The sequence below is a fragment of the Lipophrys pholis genome, assembly GCF_963383615.2.
Source record: "Lipophrys pholis genome assembly, chromosome: 8".
In the NCBI taxonomy this organism is placed as follows: Eukaryota; Metazoa; Chordata; class Actinopteri; order Blenniiformes; family Blenniidae; genus Lipophrys; species Lipophrys pholis.
In genome coordinates this window covers 11,116,065-11,141,580 of record NC_137630.1, presented here as the reverse complement: position 1 = coordinate 11,141,580, position 25,516 = coordinate 11,116,065, and the positions used below count along the sequence as shown (strand labels likewise).

General features: G+C 40.9%; 2 protein-coding genes across 2 annotated transcripts; both read left to right on the top strand.

Annotated features, from left to right (window-relative positions):
* The first annotated feature begins 4,502 nt into the window (after positions 1-4,502).
* Positions 4,503-11,880, top strand: actr5 (actin related protein 5). The gene is made up of 9 exons (XM_080469965.1): positions 4,503-4,916; positions 5,718-5,953; positions 6,112-6,281; positions 7,103-7,320; positions 7,402-7,563; positions 8,656-8,760; positions 9,009-9,148; positions 9,892-10,024; positions 10,184-11,880. Exons 1-9 carry the CDS (start codon positions 4,533-4,535, stop codon positions 10,508-10,510), a joined length of 1,875 nt encoding a protein of 624 aa, XP_080326091.1. The 5' UTR covers positions 4,503-4,532; the 3' UTR covers positions 10,511-11,880.
* Positions 11,881-17,792: 5,912 nt separating this feature from the next.
* ndufa4l2a (NDUFA4 mitochondrial complex associated like 2a) lies at positions 17,793-24,456 on the top strand. Its single transcript, XM_080469985.1, has 4 exons — positions 17,793-18,352; positions 22,984-23,069; positions 23,634-23,694; positions 23,774-24,456. Exons 1-4 carry the CDS (start codon positions 18,311-18,313, stop codon positions 23,828-23,830), a joined length of 246 nt encoding a protein of 81 aa, XP_080326111.1. The 5' UTR covers positions 17,793-18,310; the 3' UTR covers positions 23,831-24,456.
* Positions 24,457-25,516: the final 1,060 nt, after the last annotated feature.

Sequence of the window (25,516 nt, the reverse complement as noted above, 5' to 3'; positions counted from 1 at the left end):
ATTGTCTTGTGCACGCACACACACATGAATGCATGAATAGTGACAGGTGCACAAACACATTAATCATTCTGTGGCCCAAAAAGATCTGCTGGGCTTACAGGGCCAGAGACTGAAGAGAGCAGTAGTGACAGCCCCTCTGTGTGTGTGTGTGTGTGTGTGTGTGTGTGTGTGTGTGTGTGTGTGTGTGTGTGTGTGTGTGTGTGTGTGTGTGTGTGTGTGTGTGTGTGTGTGTGTGTGTGTGTGTGTGTGTGTGTGTGTGTGTGTGTGTGTGTGTGTGTGTGTGTAGGCGTGACAGGGTGCAGAGGAGAGTCATGGAGGTTGCAGGGGGTTTCATCCACAGTGTGGCTCTGAAATATCAGAAGTGCTCAGAGTCAGAGTTGTTGTATTAAACTGAGCTTTGCACTTCCCTCCTTCATTCCTTCACACTCACACAAACACAGTTATATCTCCATCACTACGGGGGATGTTACAGTTCCCCGGTGACTTACCCTCATCAAATAACCCCAGTCCTTGTTTTTGTGACATTGTCTTTATCTCAAATCAAGTGTTGACTCAAGGTTTACTGATGTCTGAGTTCACATATATCCAAACACTTATAAAGGACTGATATGCTATGTTAATATGATAATCATTTGACAACTTGAAACTATTGAATGACACTTGAGTTAGAGTTACATCTTAAAGGTTCTCCAATGAAGCTGACACTGACAAAGAAATTGAAAAATGCAAACATTACAACACAGTAGAAATGAATGACTCATAATCATGTGCCCTCGTGACACCGACAAATGTTTCCCCTCTCAGAGTCAGACAAACAGAAATTCAGATAATATGACAGAGAATTATCTCATAGGGTGAAGGGACACACATCAACTTCCTTCATACATCATTTATACCAATTAAATGGTGTATGATTAAAAGCTAATACTAATGAAAGAGTGCATTAAGCCATTGAATGATCAATAGACATTTAAAATAACTGATTCCATCGAATTCCTTTGCTTCTCCCATTCCTCTCTGTCAGTGAGACCTAGCAGTCTGTTCATTCTTCCACAAAATGGAGGCTGCTCATCGTCACGCGTGGCACTCCCAGAGCGCTTGTAGCCTATTAGTTCCCAAGCGCCTCATCACCACTGCCTGGATGACAAGCACAACAAGCAGAGAGCCGCGAGAGCTGAGCTGTGCACGGACAGCAGCACAAAGTCACGTCCTGCCTCCTCGGAGGAATGGACACCAGTGTGTGTGTGTGTGTGTGTGTGTGTGTGTGTGTGTGTGTGTGTGTGTGTGTGTGTGTGTGTGTGTGTGTGTGTGTGTGTGTGTGTGTGTGTGTGTGTGTGTTTGAGAGGGTGAACTGACCCAGATCTGCTTATTAGCATCAGGAGGAGGGGGCGGCAGTCACTTAGAGCTTTGTGCCTGAGCAGTGAACTGTGCTCGTGCTTCAGTGACACACCATCATGCGTCGTACTGTAACCATCCCCTCAACACGCAGACACTTTTGCCTCCTTCATCCCTTTCCTCTTCTTCTCCCAAATTCTTTTTTTATTGCTGTCCAGGAAATGAAGCCATCCACACACACATTGTGTTTACTGTTACAGACACATTCTTTTAGTCCAACGAGTGGTTAAAAAAAACAAAACAAAAAAAAAATCATCGTAATGTTACAAAAACCTTGATGGAATAGCCCAAATGATATGTTTCTAAACGTATAGGACAGCATCATATACATCATATATACACTTTGTTCAGTTGTTTATTAAAAAACATTCAAATTCATATTTGCAATTTGGATTGCACATTAAAAGCCTCCACAGCAGGAGAGAGACTGCTCAGTTTTCTTGCAGCTCTGAATGAATTTATCATCCAAGCATTAGAATGTTGTCTGTCAAGATATGGAGGAGGAGGACACAGGTTAAAATCCTGCAAAAACAAAGGTAATCACTGTTTCAGAGAAGAATGCAGGCACAATAGATTTCTGTAATCGACAATCATTTAACAGGGATATGTATGCAAACCTTTATGCGTAATGACAATAACAGGGTTCTGATTCTGATTTTGATTCTGAAATATTGGGTTCCCCTATTTGAGCTTATCATTAGCGATTATGCTTGCAGCATGCAACATCTCTGAAGTCAGAAAGTGTGTGAGTTGCTCTCCAGCATGTGCACAGACTGGCTGATGTGAACAGAGGCCGACTGGGACGCACATGTGCAGGTGTCCCACATAACCAGCTGAGGCTTCACCCGGTCAGCTGAGAGTAACGGGATGGCAGACAGGGACAAATCTGGGATCACGGGGCCTGAGGGAAAACTGCTGTTTACATTGTTTTCGTTGACTGTATGTGTCGTCAAAATAACCAGTTGACCTTGAATCTGAGGTGGGGAGTGACTGCAAGAAAATGTCACTGAGGCATCAAGATGTGTTTCACTTTCTAGTATTCTATATAATGAATTGCTAATTTTAGATGTCTCATTCCATCACATTGAAACTGTAGAAACTACACAACAGAACATATTCAAATTGTATGAGCTTTATGTGAAGTGAGTTAAAAAAGCAGTTCTCAAGTGAGGACATGACATGTTGGTATTTAAATAGCAGTAAAAATATGTGTATCAACTAATATTCAATTACATGTGACTTTTTCTGCAAATGTTTACAAAAATCATTAGACATCAGCTTTCGCTTTCTCATGATGTGCAGATACTGTCTGTCTTCAAAAGAATAACATTTCTACAGTATATATTTCTGAGATTTGCTATAATAATTTAGGAATTATTACATCAATTCACAAGCATGGCAGGCTGCCGCCCTCATGTCCGCACAAGATTCAGCACGACCTCTGGTGGCGAAAAGTAGGTATGTTTTTATGTCTGTTGATTTGCTTTTACTCAAAATGTAGGAATAGTATTTATTTTTTAAAAGTCACACACACACACACACACACACACACACACACACACACACACACACACACACACACACACACACACACACACACACACACACACACACACACACACACACACACACGAGACAGGAGACAGGAGACAGGAGACAGGAGACAGGAGACAGGAGACAGGAGACAGGAGACAAGAGACAGGCCAGTACACCAGGAGACGTGGAGGGGGGCGTTTGTACAAGAAGGAAGAGGAGGAGCACTGCAGGAACCCTGCAAAATGACCTCCAGCAGGCCACGAATATGGATGTTTCTGCTCAAATGATCAGAAACAGACTCCATAAGGGTGGTATGAGGGCCCAACGTCCACAAGTGGGGCCTGTGCTTACAGCCCAACACCGTGCAGGGTGATTGGCATTTGCCAGAGAACACCAGTATTGGCAGATTTGCCATTGGCGCCCTGTGCTCTTCAAGGTTGAGAGCAGATTCACACTGAGCACTTGTGACAGATGTGACAGAGTCTGGAGACGCCATGGAGAATGTTCTGCTGCCTGCAACATCCTCCAGCATTACCGGTTTGGTGGTGAGTCAGTAATGGTGTGGGGAGGCATTTCTTTGGAAGACTGCACAGCCCTCCATGTGCTAGCCAGTGGTACCCTGACTGCCATGAGGTACCAGGATGAGATCCTCAGACCCATTGTGAGCCCAGATGCTGGTGCAGTGGACACTGGGTTCCTTCTGATGCAGGACAATACCAGGCCTCATGTGGCTGAAGTGTGTCAACAGTTCTTCCATGATGAAGGTATTGATGCTCTGGACTGGCCTGAGCATCATGTCTCGTTCTATCCATCAACCACACATTGCACCACAAACTGTTGAGGAGTTGACTGATGCTTTGATCCATGTCTGGGAAGAGATCCCTCAGGAGAACATCCGCCGTCTCATCAGGAGCATGCCCAGGCGTTGTAGGGAGGTCATACAGGCATGTGGAGGCCACACACACTACTGAGCCTCATTTTGACTAATTTCCACTTAAGTTGTTAAATCCAGACCTCCATGGGATAATGATTTAGATTTACATTGATCATTCTGTTAATGTTATTTTGTTCTCAACACATTCCACTATGTAATGCATAAAGATTCTCAAATGGAATATACCATTCATTGAGCTCGAGGATGTGTTATTTTAGTGTTCACTTCATTTGTTTGAGCAACACATACACACACACACACACACACACACACACACACACACACACACACACACACACACACACACACACACACACACACACACACACACACACACACACACACACACACACACACACACACACACGTATATATGGACCTTTTTAAAAGATTTCATAAACAAATAAAAATATAACTCAGCGTATAATATCAATATCAAGTATGTAACATCAATGTAGGCTATTTATTTTCTGGAATTGATAAGGTGAGTTTTTTTTTCATCCGCACATTTTTGAGCAGATTATATATATTTTAATTCCTTCGTTTTTATTTTTTACATTTCTGAGAATAATAAATGAATAAAATTATATGAATAAAACAGTAGGAACTTAAGATCAGACCGCCGTGGTTTCCACTCGGCGGTGTTTTGCAGCGACAGGTTTACAACATGGCTTCCACACATGCACCGGTGTGTCAGATTTTCTCCTTCCAGGACTGTAAAACGTCCCCGGACCCGCTCTTCGAGCTCCCCGCTCAGTGCCTGGGCTCCTCGTCCGCCCCGGTAGTCATCGATAACGGCTCGTTCCAGACGCGGGCCGGCTGGGCCGCTCCGGGGCCCGGATGTGACTCCCCGCGGCTGCTCTTCAGGTCGGTGGCGGCGCGTAGCAGAGGAGCCGCAAGGAGCGAGACCCAGATCGGGAACGACATCCCGAACCTGGAGCCTCTGAGGTGGCTGCTGAAGAGCCAATTCGACCGAAACGTGGTGGTGAACTTCGAGATCCAAGAGCTCATCCTCGACTATGTGTTCACTCACCTGGGCGTCGACTCTGAGGTGAGGTGACTCTGATAGAGTAACGTTTGGGTTTGATACTCGGCTGATGTAACTGGTAGACGCTAACGGATTCACACTCTTTACTTACTTACGTATAAAGATATTTGCATAAAACATGGATCTAAAAACGTGCTGACTCAACTTTTTTCTTTTGAAATCAAAAGTGCTTTATACACTTCTTTTTTAAAGGCAACTTAAACCATTTTCATTGTTAGGAATCACAGAGGCAATGATTTATGCAAATATACGCACCATAAACATTGTATTAGTCATAGTGTGATTAAGCCAATTTATTTACGAGCAACGACACAGATCATGATTCTACTCCTATCTTACTTTTGAGTCAGAAACTAAATACATTTCTCAAAAGAAAATAAAAAAGCTCCACCATCTCCCCTCTCCCCATTCATAATTTCTTCAGCAAAGTCTTCAAACACATCACAGAGATGCTGTGCAGTCTTGGTGATCCATGACTGAAGAAATCCAAAATCGAGCTTTTATGGAATGACATAACAGATGATTAAATCAGCCCAGACAGGAAGGTCCAGTCAACCTACTGTCAAACATGGTGGCAGTTTCATCATGCTGTGGAGCTGCTCCCCTGGATAGAAGTTGGAGGTTCACTGAGGACAATAAATGTTGTTACACCACAAAGGAAAGACTGACGGGCCGTTTCTAAAGCTTTAAGATTCATTCGACCAAGTTTAGTCCTGTGATATTTCCCCCTTGGTGTTTAATCTGAAATCCACTCATATTAATACTTGAATAATAAATCTATTCTTCTTTTTGACCTTTTTGCAGGGTAGTGTGCAGCATCCCATCGTGCTGACGGAGGCCCCCTGTAACCCGCTGCACTGCAGGCAGATGATGTCAGAACTGCTGTTCGAGTGCTACCAAGTCCCGTACGTCTCCTACGGCGTGGATGGCTTGTACAGTTTCTACCACAACACTGACAGGAGCCTCCAGTCATCACACACGGGCGTCATCTTGTCTTCAGGATACCACTGCTCACACATTCTGCCAGTCATCAACGGCAAGTGAGTATCAACCGAAGCCGATGAGCTCAAACTTTATATCACATTTTATTTGCATTCACTCTTTTGATCGATCCAATTTATTTCCACTTTTCATAACTGCAAACGCATAGTTTTTCTGTCCTGTGCTCAATCTGGTTTTCACACACTTCTGATTCGAGGTTGGATGCGGTGAACTGCAAGCGTGTGAATGTGGCCGGGGGCCAAGCAGCATCCTACCTACAGCGCCTCCTGCAGCTGAAATATCCTGGTCACCTGGCGGCCATCACTCTCAGCCGCATGGAGGAGCTGCTGCACGAGCACAGTTACACTGCTGTGGATTACCATGAAGGTCGGTGTGCCAGTGCAAAACATACATTCTCACAAAAATGGGGATCAGACTTGGCCTGATGGTAGTGTAGTTGTCACGGTGAGATTATCTGCAGTTCGAGTCCAGTGAGGGTCTGTTAATGGAGAATTTCTGCGATATTCCCATGTGAGTGGTTTTTTTACTTCCACAGACCAAAAACATGCTTGAATTGAGTGTGTGGGATTGTTCCTCTGTGTTTGGACTGATGATGGATCAGACATGTTGAGAATGAGGATTGTAGCAATCAATAATGTAATAACTGCTAGTAATGTAATACTTTTCAAATATGATAAGGTCAATAATGCAGTAAGTTGCTATTCATTAAATAAAATACTGAAATAGTTTTCATAACCATAATTGACATCGACTGCTGTGAAGTATATATGCTTGACTAATGAGTAGGCTGTACACAATACCTATTTCTGATAAGAAGATTGTCCAAAAACTTACAACAAATGTTTTATTTTCAAGAAATGCAGCCCTGCTCATATATTATTACAATATTGTCCACAGTTATTACTTTGTGAAGGAACCTTTTAAATGGTATTCCTAAACGTAATAACATACTTGATTATTTGCAAAATGTAATTACGATAATGGATCAAAGATCTTATTACACTATTGTAATGCAAGTTATTGCAGTTTTGGCTCGATTACATATAAAATGGCCATTATGATTATATTACTGGCAGCTTTTACTTTATTGGCCAATAACAATGGCTGATCATTGAAGGAGCTAATAGAAAAGAATCATGAATGCTCTTTTCATTTCTTTGCATTTCCTCTTGTTGCGTTCCCCTCAGAACTCGAAAAGTGGCGCAGTCCAGAGTTTTACGAGCGAGAAGTTCACCGTATTCAGCTTCCCTTCTCGGGCAAGGTGCCGGGCGGCTGTGTGAGCGTGGAGGAGAGGCAGGAGAGGCGAGCGCAGCAGCTCCGGAGGCTTCAGGAGATCAACGCTCGCCGCCGGGAGGAGAAGCTGCAGCAGGATCAGGAGCGGCTGGACAGACTTATGGCAGTGCAGGCAAGGAAGAGACCATCAGGAGTCTCCGTTTGAAGGTTCGGCACAAAGCACAGTGATGTGAGAAGTTGGGCGTGTGTGCAGGAGCTGTTGGAGGACGGCCTGTTGGATCAGTTCCACAAGAGTCTGGTGGAGCTCAACATGGACTCTGCTGAGGAGCTCCAGTCGTACATCAACAAGCTGCAGCTGGCCGTGGAGCAGAGCAGACAGAAGCTGCTGCAGGACGGTGCAGAGGGCAAGACAGAGGTTCGTCCTCCTCCACCAAGTGACCATATGATAGAGTCAGGCAGCCGTGACCGTTTGTGAACTTTATTCACACTCCAAAATGTTTTTAATCATTTTAAATCACTTTCATCAAACTGTACATTTGATATTTTATGGAGACAATGGTGTTAACAAAAACAAAAAAACTGACTGTTTAAACAAGTAAACAGTGGATTTCACAGCCTTCGTGTTTCAAGGTGAGTTCAGAGAACTGAGATATGCTAAATATATGTGAGTTAGAGAGAAAATAATAGTATTTTTACAAGGTTTTTGAGATGTGCAATAAAGTATTAGGATCTCAGAGAAAATGAAAATACAAGACAAAAGCTGAAAACTAGATATCCTGTTAAATTGCTGAAAATATATTGTTATTGTGAGATATGTATCATCACATATACTTTCTGTTAGATATACTATATCTACACATGTGATATATGATGTAGGTGTGGTTTTGCCATCGAGGGATGAACATGTTTCACTACTCGCTTCCGTTTATAAATCCCCTCTTCTACTAAATTAATTTCATTTTAACGAGGAATAAAATCTGTTTCCCTTCTCTCCTGATTAAAACTACCGTAAGTCACCTGCAGAATGGACAAAACACTCCTCTTGTAAATGAAAAATTACTTTCATTGAAGCAAAGCTTCCAACTCCCACCTGAAAGTCCAAGATCCATAATCTTGTCAACACTAAAGAGCAAATTGGGATTGAGAGCAGACTTCTTGAAATGAGGAATGTAACTTTAAACCTACAGTGTACTGCTTCCCTAGCTGTGTGAAAACATCTGAATAGTTAAAAAAAACTGAGCAGGTTTTTGTGGTTCTGTCAGATGTAGTTTAATTTAAACCCTATCTTACACAATCACACCTTCCCCTGTTTGTAATACTAAAGAGGAAACCAAGTGGTCAAACTAAACCATCCACTTTGAAGCCACCGAGCTGAAGCTTAATTGACAGGATCCAGTAAAATAATCAGGTGGCTGTGCCTGAGGGCTGTGCAGGATGTGGGCTTGTTTGCTGCAGTGGATGTAGTGGAGCTGACGGGCAGCCTGGGGGGTTTGTCGCTCTGTGCCAGGTGTCGGAGCTGGAGCAGCCGATGGACGAGGGAGACGGAGTGGGGCTGATGGATCCCGACTTCTCCGAGGACACGCTGCCAGAAAAGCCTGCTAATGTGGCTCAGGTAGAGGCACAGGGGACACGAGTACCTCACTGGCAGACATTAAGAACCTCATTAATGCTCATGGGCAATTAGCTGCTGGGGTGCTGTGTGACAAGAGTCTGTGACAAAACTTTCAGTCGAGGTTTTTAAAAAAAAAAAAAAAAAAAAGTTTTTTGCTTAATTCTGCTACTTGATCACCTGAAACTTGATGTGTGGATACTTGTCACAGTATCACGTCGGTAATGAACAGCCTTGGTTATCATCTCCAGCCGGCGTTCAACATGGCGGAGTACCACCAGCTGTTTGTGGGCACAGAGCGTCTGCGATGTCCTGAGATCCTGTTTCAACCGTCTCTGACCGGAGAGGAGCAGATGGGACTGATGGAGACGCTGCAGTACATCTTGGCCAGGTAGTAGAAGACCAGAATGCAGTTGACCTCCTTAGGTTTCTGTATTCATGCATCTCAAAATATAATTGCGTCTACACATAATTCACAAGTAGAGCAGAAAAGGCACCTTCTGAAGAGGCCCAGTCAGAGCACAGACCTGACGCCAATAGAAATGCTCTATGATGACCTCATGAAGGTATTGCTGCTAAATCAGGTAAACCCTTTATTAAGTCCACTGATTCAATGACTTTCACAGAAAAACAATGCATTTTTAAATGATTTCAACTTAATTTTATCGTTATATTACACTGTTTGCATTTGAAATGACTCAGGACTGTATTCATGATTCACTTCAGCAGTCATTTCTATTTACCTGCTTCATAACAGCCCACAACTGGAGCTTTTCTCGGCTATAATTTATCAAAAGGCCAAAGAACCGTTTGTTCTGTTCATTACATGGCAAACACAGAGGTTCAAGGTGAATTTAACAACACCAAGGGGAAAATTTGGTTTACAGCCAGCAGTAAACAAACTAAATTATTACAACGACAACATATTAAAATAGAAAAACACTCACACCCACAACTATGGATAACTTGGATAAATTAGACCAGCAAGCTTGTGTTCACATTGTGGGTGTAAGCTGTAGTACTTGAGAAAACTGATGGAAGGTAGAACATGAAAATTCCACATTGAAAGGCCCTGGAATGGAACTGAATAGTTTTTTTTTTTTAAATTTCTGAATTGTTTTATGCTGCAACCAGGTATTCTCTGGAGCAACAGGAGGCGCTGGTGAGCAACGTGTTCCTGACAGGAGGAAACATGCAGTACCCCGGGATGAAGGCGAGGGTGGAGAGGGAGCTGCTGGCCATGAGGCCCTTCCAGTCACAATTCAAGGTGCAGTGCTTTATTTCAAACCGTGCGTCAGGAAAAGATCAACAGTCTGAGGGACATGAGCAGAATTCTTCTACTAGACTTTTCAAATCGATGATCTGGTGTTAACCTCGTATGAGTGAACCGTGACTCCCTCACTGAGACTCCAGCTGTCCCTCACAGGTCAGCATGGCGTCGCGGCCGGCGGTGGATTCCTGGTACGGGGCGCGGGACTGGGCCGTGGAGCACCCGGCCGCCGGGGGGGCGGAGGGGTGGATCAGCAGACAGGACTACGAGGAAAAAGGAGGCGAGTATCTGAGCGAGCACTGTGCCTCCAACGTCTTCATTCCGATGAAGATCGCCAAACCAGTGCGGCCCACTGAGCCCGCCGTCACCGCGCAGGCATCAGCCGGAAACGCTGCTGCTGCTGCTGCTGCTGCTGCTGCTGTTCCAGCCGCCCTGACACCCCCCTCTGCTGTCGCTGCTGACGTTGCTATGGTTACATCCTAGAAATCACACTTTTGAGACTTTTGCTCTTTGGTTCAGAAGAGCTGAAAATGGAACTTTTGCTTTGTGAGTGAGGTTTCAGTCGGAGACAAATCTCTGGAACGACCAGGAGGAGGATGCTTTTGTCTTGTTTTGCGTTTCAAGAATCCATCCATCCATTTTCTACAGTTTTAACCAACTCAGGGATGCAGAAGCCAGTCGACCATCACAGGGCAAACACAGAGAGGCAGACATACTCACGCTTCTAGGAAATCTCAAAAATGAAAATGAAATATTGAGAACAAATTTACACTTTCCAAGCATGATGCTAAGAAGGTGAGAGAAATGTGGAAGAGTTAAAAATAGAGAACTCTTGAAATCTTCATTCTGTATTAAAAGTTGCACATTTGTATTTCAAACTTGTTCTCAACATTTAGATTCTTCTCTTAAAAAGCCAAATAAGGTGAAAATCATCCCTTTTTTAATCTCTTTAATGCATTAAGAACCGTCTGTGTTTGTCCTGATTATCTGTTTGTGTGTTTTTGAGTTCAGGATTTAATAAGAAAGCAACATCAAGTAAAGTAGTTTTCTTTTTGAGAGTCAGCTTGAGACACGCTGCCTAACATTTGTATGCGTTTATATGGCCTTGATATGCTTTTGAAGTTCTCAGGTGGCTGGAAAAAGTTCAGTTCACAATTCATCTTTCAACATTTCCAAGAAACCTGTGACTTTAAAAAAAAAGTATCTGTTGTAAAGAGTTATATTTTATTATGCTTGGTGAAACCATTCATATTGAATGGTGATTAATTTGTTATTGATGAATGTCTTTTTATATTAGATATTTTGTGTATTGTGTAAATACAATTGGTTAGTTTTTGTATTTTTTTAATCCATAAATTTCTACTGCTCTGAAAAAAAAAATGTTTTCTTCATGATAAACTGGGGAGAAACTCAACAGACTAATTTTCAAGAATGTTTTTATCCTTTCATCAGTTTATTTTTGCTTTATTTAACTCTGACTTTCATAAGAGTTTAGTCATCTAATATGAATTCCATGCTTTTGGACTGTGGGGGGAAAAAGAAGCCTTCACACATAGTGAGAACACGCAAGCCCTTCACAGAAAGTGGTCTTTGTTTCAAGATGATACTTAAAATCATGTCTAATAATGATCATTTCAACAATTAATGAAGCAAAGTACATTAGTTTCCTAGTGGATTGCCACCTCGGATCGATCAACTGTCCAAAACACAAATATAGTTAAATGACATCACTACACTGAGAGTGAGGCACAAGGTGGTTTATTTATATTGGATAAAGTTATAACAGTAGTTAGTTCAAAGAAAATCTACCGATTGATCAATCTAAAAAATAAAACAATGAGCAGTGGATAATCTACTAAACTGTGATTTATGTGTATATGTATTACCTTACATAGAAGTATTTGTAGAAACCTTAATGATATATCTCTTTATGTCCAGTATATCAATGACTCTATCAGCAGACCTGAATGTTTTGTGAAGACTTGCAATGTTCTGTTCTACCACTAGATGGCACACATGGACACCAAATGCAATGATTCTATATCACATAAAAGTTTTTTTTTTATTACGATAGATTTAATCTCAATTAAGGGTAAGTCACTGCTTATAGATTTTTTTCTTAAAGCTAAATGTATATTTGTCCAAACTGCTACGTGAGTCACACAGAAAAAGTCTGCATATTTCCAACAACACAAAATCCCTTGTTCTTCCTGCCAGCTGAAAAACATCTTTACCTTTATCATCTTGTTCTCTTGACAGACTCAACTGAACCATCACAAGCTGACAACATGTGACACTTTGACTCTGCACCTTCAGATGATGATTAGGAATCAATGTAAAACGCAGTCGGCTGTCTGCAGCGTGTCCACATGACATAGTTGCTCCTCAGACCTGATTATTCACCAGGCAGGCCTCGCTGTTCTAATGCTGTTATGTGGAGTTAAACTGTGGCACGAGGTTCAGCCAGTCACCCTGATTGTTCTGCTTTTACTCAAGCAGTGGTGCAGCAACAACACACACACACACACACACATAGAAAGCCTGGTTTCCACGGCAGAGCTGAAGTTGTCCTAATCAGAGTCAACACAGGCCTGACTGAGTGACTGGCTCAAATTTAACAAGAGGGATTAAAAGGAAGAAAAACAAGAAAATCTTTTATGTACAAAAGCAAGTAACCAGAATTAATTTCTATGGCGACGCTGCATTTCAACAAGGTTTTTCCTCTGCTTTTCATACATTAGACTGTGTTCTTACAACTCAAGGATGCCTTTGTGTCGCTCAAACAGGTGAATGATATTTAGAGACATTTTCTATGTTTGCTGGTACAAGACAACTGTGTTCGATTCTGGTCTGGATTAAAAGGTTTTCCGACCCCTCAACCTGGAACGAGGAGCAGAAAGACCAGAAACTATGAGAATTCCTATATTTTGAGAAAGTCAAAAACAACTGGATGATACATAGAAATGAATTCCCTCACATCCTGAGATTTCCTCTTCTTGTTCAAGTGGGGAAAAAAAAGCTTTAATCTCGGTCCGTTTTCAATGATACATCATATGTGTGCTGTCTTGCAAATTCAGAAACATTAAATGGGTGGAAGTCTCTCGTGTGCAGACTCCCAAGTGTTGCCACATGTCAGTGATGCAGAAGTCAAACTCTCTGCTCGGAGCAATAAACATCATCATTAGACGGCGTTTCTAAATCAACTGTCTACCACACTGCCTCGGCGCTTCTGGAGGAACACCATACAGATCATGTGTATTTTTAAACAAGCCTCCTCTGCATTTGGACCCTATTTGTGCCATTGAGTTGGCCGGGGTCCAATTAGGAGGATTTACGTGAGCTGCAGTGTTGTAGGTCAGCAGGTGCAGCAGACAGGGCTGAGCTCATGTCACACAGTCCTGTGTCCTGCGCAGGAGACCCAGAAATAATGACCCAGAGCTGGAGGTGTGACAGATGCTCTGTAAAGGTTTTTTTTTTTTTTTTTTTTGTCTCCTTTTTAATGGATAGAAAATCTCATTTAATTTAATTTTGTCTCAGTATAGCTGGTCAGTGTCACAAATTCTCAGTAAATGTGGGAACAGAGACGTGACATGAATCGCTGTTTTTTGACCAGTGCAGACAGAGCTTGGTGGATTCAGTGTTGGAAAAATAAAAAAGACTGTTGGCAGAGTGTCCCGTTGGCATAGTTACACGGAGTGTTGACCAGGCCAGTGTGTGTGCGTCCTACTTTGTTGTAGGCAATTGCACAATTTCTCACCGTCCTGCAGACACACAATGAATACATGAAAAAGAAGAGACAAACAAGATCATGACATTAATTTTGAATCATCCACAAGACTTCATCAGCCTCCGAGTTAAAACCACATGTCTAATATTGTTTAGTGCACCAGAAAAACAAAAAGACAGAGTTTGTTTTCCAGGTCCTGCAGTATGTGTAGTAGCACCTCCACAAATCTTTTTTGTTTTTCAAGCACATTCCTCAAATGCTCTGTCAGATTGCAATCTGAGGCATTTTGAAGTCTTTAACTACTTTTCCTCCTCAGACACTTCCTGAACTGTGTCTGCAGAGTGTCTCTAACCATCCTAAAGAGGTCATCTCTAACATTGTCATGAAGCTGTGTGGTCTGCAACAATCTTTAGGTATATTTACATGAATGCCAGAGCATCACAGTTCTTTTGTTTGCATGCTTTGCTAAATCTCCCTCTTGCAGACGATACGTTGCAAAAGTATATCCTCCCATAATAAGAAAGACCAATGAGGTTTTGTTAAATGTATTTTTGTAAATACTCCAACAAGTACACCATTACTTTAAATGTCACTTAAAAAGATGAAATAAATGAGAAATAACATTGTCGTTAAAAAAAATGGAGTTTTGTTTTTGCGTATTTCAATGAACTCTTCATCTTCAGATAAAATAATGAACTGAAATACTTCCATAGATTGATGTTTGAGGCTATCACAACAATAATCATTATCAAGTGGCCACATAGAAATAAATAAAGTCATACCCCCCAAAGAAAGTTACATTTCTTTTCCATGAGTATCAATGCCGATCAATAGAATAAACCAATATAGTGCATTTTTAGATTTAAATAGCACTTCCACAAAATGTGTTGGAGAAAGCACTCAAAAAGACACAGTTGTTGAATTCTAATAAATAGGGATCTTTTGTGTCTGCAGGTCAGATGAAGAAATACTAGCGAATGAGGTAAATTAAATTGTAAAAAATAAAATTAAATACAGGAAGTCATAAGTCAATAAAGGAAAGTCAATTGTTTATTTCTATTTAGAAGCACTGGAGATGTTTTATCCATTCATTCATCCATACATCTTCTGGACAAATATAGAGTCACTATGATTCACTGTGTGAGTTAATTGGATTAACCTGAGAAAACACCATTGACACAGGAAGAACATACAAACTTCTCAAGAAAGTCCCAACCCTGGAATCTACCTGGAGTCTTTTTGCTGTGAGACAGGGGTTCAACACACGACACCGGGGGAACGCTTTAATCTGAAACACAGTGACCTATTGTCATATAGGTCAAAAGGACATTTGAAACATTTGGTTCTCAACCAGTTTTGACTTAAACTACATACTATAACTCACTATAACTCACTATAACTCACTTCATCAATATCAGCAGTGTGATATTAATGCTGCCTTTTATTACTGATTTCCAACTAATGTCTTAACATCCTTTTGCATTATTGTTTCACTCCCCGTGCCTGTGGCCCCTCTACTTTCATGATTCTGGCTGGTGTCTTCGTCAGTCTGCTCCATAATTTTTGCTTCTCAATTTTTATTTTTGGTTCCCCTGTCAAGTCCTCGCTGTTCTACCTTGCATATGTGTTTGTTTTTGCAGGTTTTGTTACGGCCCTGTGCTTCGGGATTTTTGCCTAAACCCGTCTTAATTTGTTTGTTGGATTTCAACTGGTTACTTTGAACTTCACCTGGTGTCCTGCGTCAGAGTGAATCATTTCACTCCCACATTTTAAATCTGTGCGTCATGTGCCAGTGGGAAGCTGACGGTGCTGCTGACGTTTCAAGCAGTTTGTAGATATCTTCTGAGAAGGGTCGCCACTGGTGGATCTTCAGAGTGACTTAAACTGTACAGAGCCACATTTCACAGACACAGTGGGCTACAGTAAGTATCTTATATGGAAAATGTGGATTTGATCTTTTGACCTATGACTTTAAATCCACTGCAAGATGCTGGTTGAGATGCCAGTTGTTTTATTAACTGTATCCAGTTTTTTCTCACCTATACAGTAGTTGGTGTTGGTATCAAAACAAAGTTCAAGCTTCAAATAACAGTTTTCTATATGTATTTGAAAGGACTTCTTTCACTAGAAATGTCAAATTATCAGCTCATCACATTTCTATGTATGTGAGCAACTGCTCAAATCACAAATACAGCTATTACAAAAAGAGGATTGTGTCAAATTACCTGATGGTGCATGCTCGCAATCCGTTTCAAAAAGAATTTGAACTGTGGGGCAGAATAAGGTACAGTTATCACGTGCTTACCCAACAGGACAAAGCCACAGTTTGGAATCAAACCATTAACTTCTTATTGTGAGGTGACAGGACTAACCACTTCAACACTATGTATTTCCTTCTCTCCCTAATGCCGTATATACCCAATTGTAAAGTGTAACTCTAAAAACAAGTTTTAATCTTCAAACTGCTTTTTTAATGCTGCAAAATACTGAACTGCAGTGCAAACAAAAACAGAAACTCACGAACGTTTACACGAGCACATGCAAAGCCCCGGTCAGTCGTTATGGAGGCTCTCATAAGACGGCTCCAGGAGACCATTTGCAAAAGGTTTGCCTCACATTAGCACACACTCAAACACACACGCCGAGATATTTGACAGGACGCACCCTGGCCTGCCTCACTCTGGGATTTATTATCATCTGCAGACGCCTCGTCTGAGGCTGATGAAGTCATTATACCGAAACCTCCCGGCTCAGGTTCTGCAAATGATGGTTGTTCTTGTGCAGGACGGAAGTTGAGTGCTGTACGTGACACCTCATGCAAATTCCAGGGCTCACAGCATTTATTTAACCGATCACATGTCACTCTGAGCTGTACTCATATACTCCTTCCTCCTAAAATAATTATCATACGATGCTTGTTGAGGCTCCGGTGGAACGGACAAAAGTGTGATTTTTGCATGCTTGTAAGTCAAGCATGCAAATAATTATATTTATTCAACATTTAATGAAATTGGAGCGCAGAAAAATCTGAGATAGTGACCTTTGAGGGAAACTAAGAGACTTAGAGTGTTGATGATTGATTCAATGTGTGTTTTTACATAAGCTGATGACGATACATCAACCAAGACCTTTGGTTCTTCTGTTGCTAAGATGACCTGTAATGTTGAGCTGAAAAGCCTTAGTGTGTTGACCTCTGTTACCTGTTATAGCCAAAGTTTTATCAGAAAGAAACTCTTTTATCATCCAAATATGGTCAAACAGAAGGCTGGCACTGACATTTTAATATCTACAGCACTAAGTGCAGGTAAACTTTGTGGATTGTTATTTTAGTGTATTCATTGATTCATCATGAGTTATTTAATATTCTTGCTAAAGCATACAATTAGTTATCTATTCAACAGAAACCAGAGCACCAGTATTAATCTTTATTTTTACATTTAGAAATCTACAGAAACACCATCAAAGTAATAAAACTTTCTTCCTACATGTCCATAATAAATTAATTTCAGGTCTTAGGTTTAATTTCTTTCTATAATACTATGACGGCTGGTAATTTCACACAGTATTTGTCCAAACTGATTAAAACCAGGTTCTCCTTTTTAAGTTAAACTAATATCTCCTGTTTTTTTCTTTTTTCTTTTTCTTTAGATATTATATTATATGACTATGGATGCTATTTTAGGATTGTAAGTGGAGTATATCTTCCATGTTGAGCCCCATTTTAAAGGCCTGCAGGGTCAGATTTTCCCCTCATTTAAGAAAAACACTCCTTTTGTTGTGCAGTTACAGGTCATTATGGTGAGTTGCCATGTTTCCATCGTCAGTGTGCTCCTGGGTCTTTGAGGGAGGCTGATCGGCCTTTTGAAAAGCTCTCAAAGGGGACAAATGTGATCACAGAGTGTCCCGAACTTGAGCTGCAAAGATAATCAACCCAGTAAATGATGTAATCAACCAAAAGAGTTTTGTTTTGTTTTTTTAAACGTGTATTCCACATGAATTACTTTCTCACTGAACATTTAAGTTTGTAACTTGGGACCTAGAAATGAATAAGTATTCAGAGACTCACTCCTGTGTTTTGTAACTGATAGTTCCCATGGGGACGCAGTGTTTGTATACTTTTCCATTTCCTCTTGTGAGCTCCCCAGAAGACCCAAAGTCTTCAAACTCAGATGGAAATGATGGAGAGTAAGTCCTCTACGGGAGGCCGTCATAGAACTTCCGATCAAACACTCTGATAGGAACGTCAAATGTGTCCAATCTGGATATTTAATGAACATTTTTTAAAAAGAATTAGGTTTTACCATTTGGCTTCTTGCTGTTATGCAGTTTCCAGCACAGCGCAATTAGCCAACAAGGGACCAGCAGCAGCCGTAATCAGATGTAAATGACCTCTTTCTCTTTCTCCTCCTCCTCCCCCTCTCTCCACATGCACTGAGCAACAGGTCTAAATCCTGACTGTGCAAAGCTTGTTGCTCTTGATAACAAGGGCCTGAAACACCAACTCTGAGCTACTTTGTTTCATGTACTGAATCTAAACTTTGGAAACAGGAGCAATTATGATTCGGACGGCCATAGAGCATGCCAAGAAGCACCCCGGGGTGAGTTATCTCTTCTTCAGAGTTAATTTCTTTTCTTCTCTGAATAGTTTCATGCTTTTGACCACTATTCAAATCCTCACTGTTTTTGTGTCTGGTTAATATCCTGATATTAATCTCTTTTATCTCCATGTTCATGACTTTTACATAAAAGAAAACACATATAAACAAAATAAAATAATTTCCTTTCTGGCAATTGTGGTGCTTTTAATAGTGTGTTGGGATTTCTATCTAAAAAAAGAAAATCCTACAAGGTATATAGATCAACCTTTTTTTTTTTTTTTTTTTTTTTTTTTTTATGTTTTTATATTTCAGTTAAAGAAATGCACTAGCACCTGGTTGAGTTTTTAATACTGATTTCATCTGGGCTTGTATTTGTATCAAACCTACAAACCAGAAGTCTAATTCACTGTGGATGTCAAACATAACATAATAAATGTATTCAAAGTGAATCATAATTGAGCAGCATCTGAAGCTGGAACATACTTAATAGTAACTGAGATCTAGAAGAAAGGATAGGATCAAATAAGCTTTGCTTCTTCCTTTTCAGACATGATTATTGTTTGTCTGCAAGTGTGATACGAATGGGTTTATATACAGTATTCAGCAATATGGGTACACAATGCATGAGCTGTGTTTATATATATGTACATATGTTAAAAAATAACAATACAAATGATAATTACATCAGACATTCATCTGTACATAAAAAAGCTTTGCAGTCTCTGCATAGTGTTCTTATAGTGTTGGAAAATTATCAGAAGTCTAATTTTGTCCCATCTAATCTCATCCAAGCTTTAACTCAGTAGGTGGAATTGCTCCATTAGTGGCTCGTTTTGAAATCCAGCCAACTAGAGTGTGTGTGTGAGTGTGGGGGGGGGGGGGGGGGGGGGGGGGGGGGGGACATCAAAAACCCATCCATGACTTCTACAAAGCTTTCACATCTGAACCAGCAAAATCTCAGCACTTAAGAAGGGAGCCGATGGAATAAAACACATTTAAAAATATGAGTTGTTCCCACAGGGGAGGAGATTATTTCAGGGGTTTTTTTCTTAAAGCCAGCTCTGCTGTCAGAGAGAGAAGTGACAGAGTTTTAGCTTCTTGTCACTGTCTTCCCAGGAGAGAGAGAGAGAGAGAGAGAGAGAGAGAGAGAGAGAGAGAGAGAGAGAGAGAGAGAGAGAGAGAGAGAGAGAGGCAACCAGTGTGAGACTCTACCAGAGCTCCTTGATGTGGTCCATCATAGTGACAGACTGATACGCTGGGAGAGACTGAGGGAGAAGAACTGCAGGGAGCAAATCCCTGAGAGACTCTATGAACCTCCTTGATCAAGTTACTGCAGGCAGAGACAGAGACAGGCAGAGACAGAGACAGACAGAGACAGTCAGAGACAGAGAACAAATGTTACAGAGTCCAAAAGTTAAAGTCCTTGAAATCAGAGATTACATGAAGAAAACATGTTCATGTGGCTGATTGGTTAATCTATTTTGCTCGTAGGTGGCAATGTGAGCGTCTCTGCCTGTCTCTGCCTGTCTCTGTCTGTCTCTGTCTGTCTCTGTCTGTTTGACCTTCGGCCACAGTCAGCTGAGATTGTGTGGAGATGGATAGAATGGTAAAAATAAAATCATTACAGCTAATCAAGATAATAAAGACAGACGGACAAGTGGCTGCAGCACTAAGGAGTTACTTTCAATCTTTAACCGTTCACAGTGCAAGTGACCTCTGTAACGTAATCTAATAATCCCACAATGATGGAAATTATATAATCACATGATTGAATTGTTTTCTTAAACAGTGAGATAGATGCTGGTGGTGGTGTTTTTTCACACCCTTGCTCATGACATCTTTTCCTTTAAGTCATTTCACCTGATTGAACATGGAAATGTAATAAACTATATAAAAAAGAAAATCAATATAAATTAAAACCCTCGTTTTATATATAAAAGGCGTGGACGTTTTCAGGAATTACGACCTATGTTTTTAGGAAGTCATTTTGAGTGAGCATTTTGTTACAAAACTGTGTTAGCTACTTAAAAATGAGTTTGTTGGATCTTCACTGGTCCTGCCCTTCAGCTGAAAGGGCTTCAGGGGAGGGACTGCACTGAAAATGTTTTTTGGGTGGAACTTATCTTATCCCTGCTTGCTCACCGGGCTATATCTTTTAACACAGCTTGTATTTCACCCTATGAAGAGCTGAACTGTAGAAAAAGATTTGAGACGACTCGTGTGTAGCCCTTTATTGAAGTCTGTATATGACCCGTCTCCGCTTGCTGCAAGGTTTTTATTAAAATACCTTTTGAAACTTTTCACTTGCTTTCAGTTTGATCTTTTTGAATTTTGTCTACTGATGTTAAACTAGCAACTTTCCTGACACATTTTTATTTTGTAAATAAGCCATTAGGGCTCCGGTCTGTGCTGCATGTGAAGCCATGCATCATTTTGAGGGCGAAATGGTGAAATATGCACGTCAGGATTTTTATGCCAACATTAAATTGCTGAAATGTCCTTCCATTACTCTCTGCAGTGTGTGTATTTTTATTGAATGTTAACAGAGGCTGTGACCAAAACTCTTCATAACATGTGTGTGAAAGTAAACAACAACTCTACCGCTGAATATGGTTGCAGAGGACTGGAGCGTATCCCAGTGTGTGTGTTGGTCATGTGGTCAGTCCATCACAGGAAAACACACATACTGATGGTCACTATGCCTCCTATGAGCTTGTAAGAAGAACTATTGTGCCATCTGGCCTGGCACAAGGAGCAACTGCTGTTTCAGTGAGGGCTCAGACACTGTGGAAAATATGACAAAAATCAAAGTATCATCTGTGGAGAATGCCACAAAATATATAAAGCATTTAAATATTGGTGAAAACTGTTTATTTTGCTGATAAATATGGATCCATTATGTCACAGTTGTAAAATATACCAAACAATTAACATGAAACAATCCATCATTCTGGTTTGTAAAGAAAAAGAAGAGACTAATGCCTTGAAATCAATAAATTGAAATTAATTATTGATGTAGAATAAAAAGTGAATAAACTAGCTGAGACTCATGCTCGGGCACTTGTCATGTCACACACACACACACACACACACACACACACACACACACACACACACACACACACACACACACACACACACACACACACACACACACACACACACACACACACACTTCACAGGGCAGTGAGGCAGCAGGTTCCCTGGGATGACGAAGGATGACGGAGTGGAAGCAGGTTAATCCTCAGAGCCGGTCCGATCCCGTCTGTCCCACCAGCTTTAAGTGTCAAAGATTTCTCAGAAATAGTGTGAATGCATAATAAGAACCATTCCACAGTGTGCTGCTGTAAAACAGGTTGAGAGAAATGCCATGAACAACAATTCACTGTAATAAAGTATATGAAACTGCAAAGGTAATTTTACTTAAGAGTACTCTCACACCACTGCTAAAACATGTTGCATTCTGATATTGATGCTGATGTTACATTTGAAGTATTATTGAGAAGTACTGTTTTGCCAAACCTCAGTAAAGCCTACATTTTTACAGTTTTGATTTGATTAAGTTCATCTTTGTAAATGGAGCTAATTCACATGAAAACAAGCGACCAATCAGTTAAACTAACACAGCATTATGGAGATACGCCTTGGGCCTTTTTATACTTGGAAAGTTGGATCTGAGGCCAAAAAGGTGAATAATTCACACTTTGAAAAGAACAGGATATATTTCCCTATGTCAGCTTCAATGTTTTTCAGATGATGGTGCCTTTTAATGTACAAAAAAATATACTTTCTCTAAATAACTGTGTGATTTTATTGGCCTGAAATAATTCTGATCATTAGTCAAAAAGGTAGATTTATATTTTTGGGTCCTTAAATTCTTAGAGATGTTAGAAGTCCTGAGTTTGAAGCCAATTAAATCTGATGCTTGTCCACCATGACAACAGCTGTTACTTTGGTTTTCAGCCCGCAAATTAGGATGTTCTTCATTATTTCTTTCTACAGTTTCAGTGGAGGTGAAATGTGATTGTATGAATGCAACACCGGAGATCTGTCTGTCTTTGAAGTAGTTTGGAAACTGCTCAGAGCAAATTACGATACAATGATTACAAACCAGAAAAGAACGAGGAGACAGTAAGATTTAGAGCAAGTGTAAAAAACCAGAGCCGGGCAAAGATTAAAGTCTAGAACAAACACAACTTTGCCTGTGAGAGATCAGCTTTAAATCCCTCTAACATGTACAACACAGTAAGTAATCCAATTAACCTGCATAAAATTGACTCATCCTCACACAGTGATACTAGCACTTTCACTAAGGACACGTCTGCAGGGTGGAATGCACAAGAAATTCACTCACTGCACAAAAATCTAACGCCACTTCATTTCAAGTCTTAATTTTTTTATTCTGTTATAGTCAGATTACAGAGGCTCGATATCTACATGTCTCCTCATGCTGGTCTTATTAAAAAAAAACAACAACAACCCTTCATTCACTTTTTCAAACAAATCTTCCACCTGGTGTGTTGAAGTCAACACAGCTGGAAATAGACAAGGCGATACACACACCATAGACTTTAGGATTCACTGCAAACTCACGTTTAAATTCCATCTCTCCATAACGTTCCTCTCTACAGCTCATCCCTCAGTTCTTCTTCATCTGCCTGGGAATGGGCGGAGCTTCCCTATACCTGATCCGATTGGCCAAAGGACCCCATGTGACGTAAGGCCCTTCATCCATCCATCCATCCATCCATCCATCCATCCATCCATCCATCCATCCATCCAATACTGTCAGTGTGATTGTTAGTAAAACAGTAGACGTTTAGGTTTAGTGATCATCTGCAGCTGTTTGTTCTTAAAGTTTTATCACATTTTGTCATTAACCTTTTTTGAAACAAGTCAACCTGCACATACTAACCACAGGCCTCAGTGTATTTCTCCATGTTAAAACAGCTTTTCATGAGTCATCTTGATCACTACACCCAACCGAGCAAGAATGTGTTTCTTTTATATTGCATAAACTTCCCATCACTCCTAATCTCTAATTAATTTGTTTTTAAACTTTATCTTTCAACTATGCAAAGATATTTTATGATTGGGACAACAGAGATCCCAGCATGGCTGTTCCTGTCAGTTGGACTTCCTCCTCTCCTGCTGCGCAAAATGTGTTGATTTGTTGAGGTGCACAACAGGAGAAAAGCCCTGACATACGCTGAGTTTTATCTTGAGTCTTGATTTATTGATTGATCATTATACAATTATGTGTGTGGGTTTTTGTGTTTAGCTGGAACAAGACAGCAAATCCTGAACCCTGGAATAAACTTGACCCCACATACCAGTACAAGGTAACCCCTCACATGTTGTCAGATCTGCTTTTGAGATGAACTACGCTGTCTTAACAGAAGCATCACTCTTCATCCACAGTTTATGGCGATCAACACGGACTACAAAAACCTGAAGAAGGATGGACCGGAGTTCTGAATCCAACAAAAAATAAGTTTCACACAACAGCCTGACATAGGGTCAGATTCTTTCCCCTCCTGCCCTCACTGATGCTCCCTCTGCAGGCGGTGTGTGATCTGTAAATACCACCCAGCGTGTGTCTGAGCCTGTGTGATGTCCACAACATTGCTGGTTACAGTGATAAAGAATTGCAAGCGAATCAGCCCTGAGTGTGCATACATGTATGTATGCTGAAAAGCAGCACCTTTATAGAAACACACAAAATGAAATGAGACTTCTGCTGTATCAGGAAGAAAGATGGCAATACTCTCCTGGGTGAAGAGGAAAGTGCAGCAGGAAATCTCACACATTTTAAGCATGTATCCAGAAAGATTTGGTTGAAATTGTGTAGAATAAACTACAAATTGGCAAACAAAATGTTACACTATGTTCTGACTGCACACTTTTCAGACTATGGCTTAAATCTGTTGTGCTGCATTAAAACTACGCCGACTGAAGTCCACGTATTTCTTCATAGCTGTCACATGATTCTAAGTTTAGCAGCCACTAAATTCAGCAATATCAGTGCAAGTTATGGAGGAAAAGTGGTGATGCATTAACGAGGCTGCGTTCTCTCAATAAACAACCTGCCTGATTCAAGCCTGGAGGACTGATGTGTTTTATCTCACACACACACACACACACACACACACACACACACACACACACACACACACACACACACACACACACACACACACACACACACACACACACACACACCAGGTGAGAAACACCGGCAGAACGCTCGCTCAGATACAGATCTTTTTTCCACTCTCTACAAACCATCTCAGTCAGTGACTCTGATGGAAAAGATCCATCTGTTGGCAGCACAGCTGTCACTCTGCAGCCTGATCACTGCTCCTTCAACTGCTTTAAATGTGTGCAGCTGCTTTTATTTATGTCTCTAGCTGTGTGTGTGTGTGTGTGTGTGTGTGTGTGTGTGTGTGTGTGCGTGTGTGTGTGTGTGTGTGTGTGTGTGTGTGTGTGTGTGTGTGTGTGTGTGTGTGTGTGTGTGTGTGTGTGTGTGTGTGTGTGTGTGTGTGTGTGTGGGTGTGTGTGTGTGTGTGTGTGAGGCAGCGGTGAGTCTTTGATCAACAGTGGCAGGATGCTGAACAGTCCCCTCTGTGAGGCTCAGATGTTTGACAGCGGGATAAACAGTGTTCAACCTGAGCACACATCGCTGATATATCACATTAATAGATTACATCATTTATTAACAACACATAGCCCGATATATACATCATATAAATTCACACACACACACACACACACACACACCCACGCACGCACACACGCACACACACACATCCATGTTACATTTTTTTCTCATGAACCCAAATACATGCATTCATTTCTGTTATTCATAACACAAGGGGATGAACTTGCTAATAACTTTCTTTCTGGCCGAGGGAATCAGATTTGCTACACATGCAGTGTTTTCAGTTATTCCTTTATTTAAAATGGCAACAGAGTTAACACAAACAGCCAAAAATAGTCAAAAACAGTCATTTATCCTTAACTGTATGATAACAGATGACTGTATATAACATTAATATTTGCCTGTATCCATAATACCTGTGTGGTTTTACCATCAGAATTGATGTCTATGAGTTTTCTGTTGCATGTTTGTAACTTATTTCTGCTGTTTCGTTGCTGCTTCTT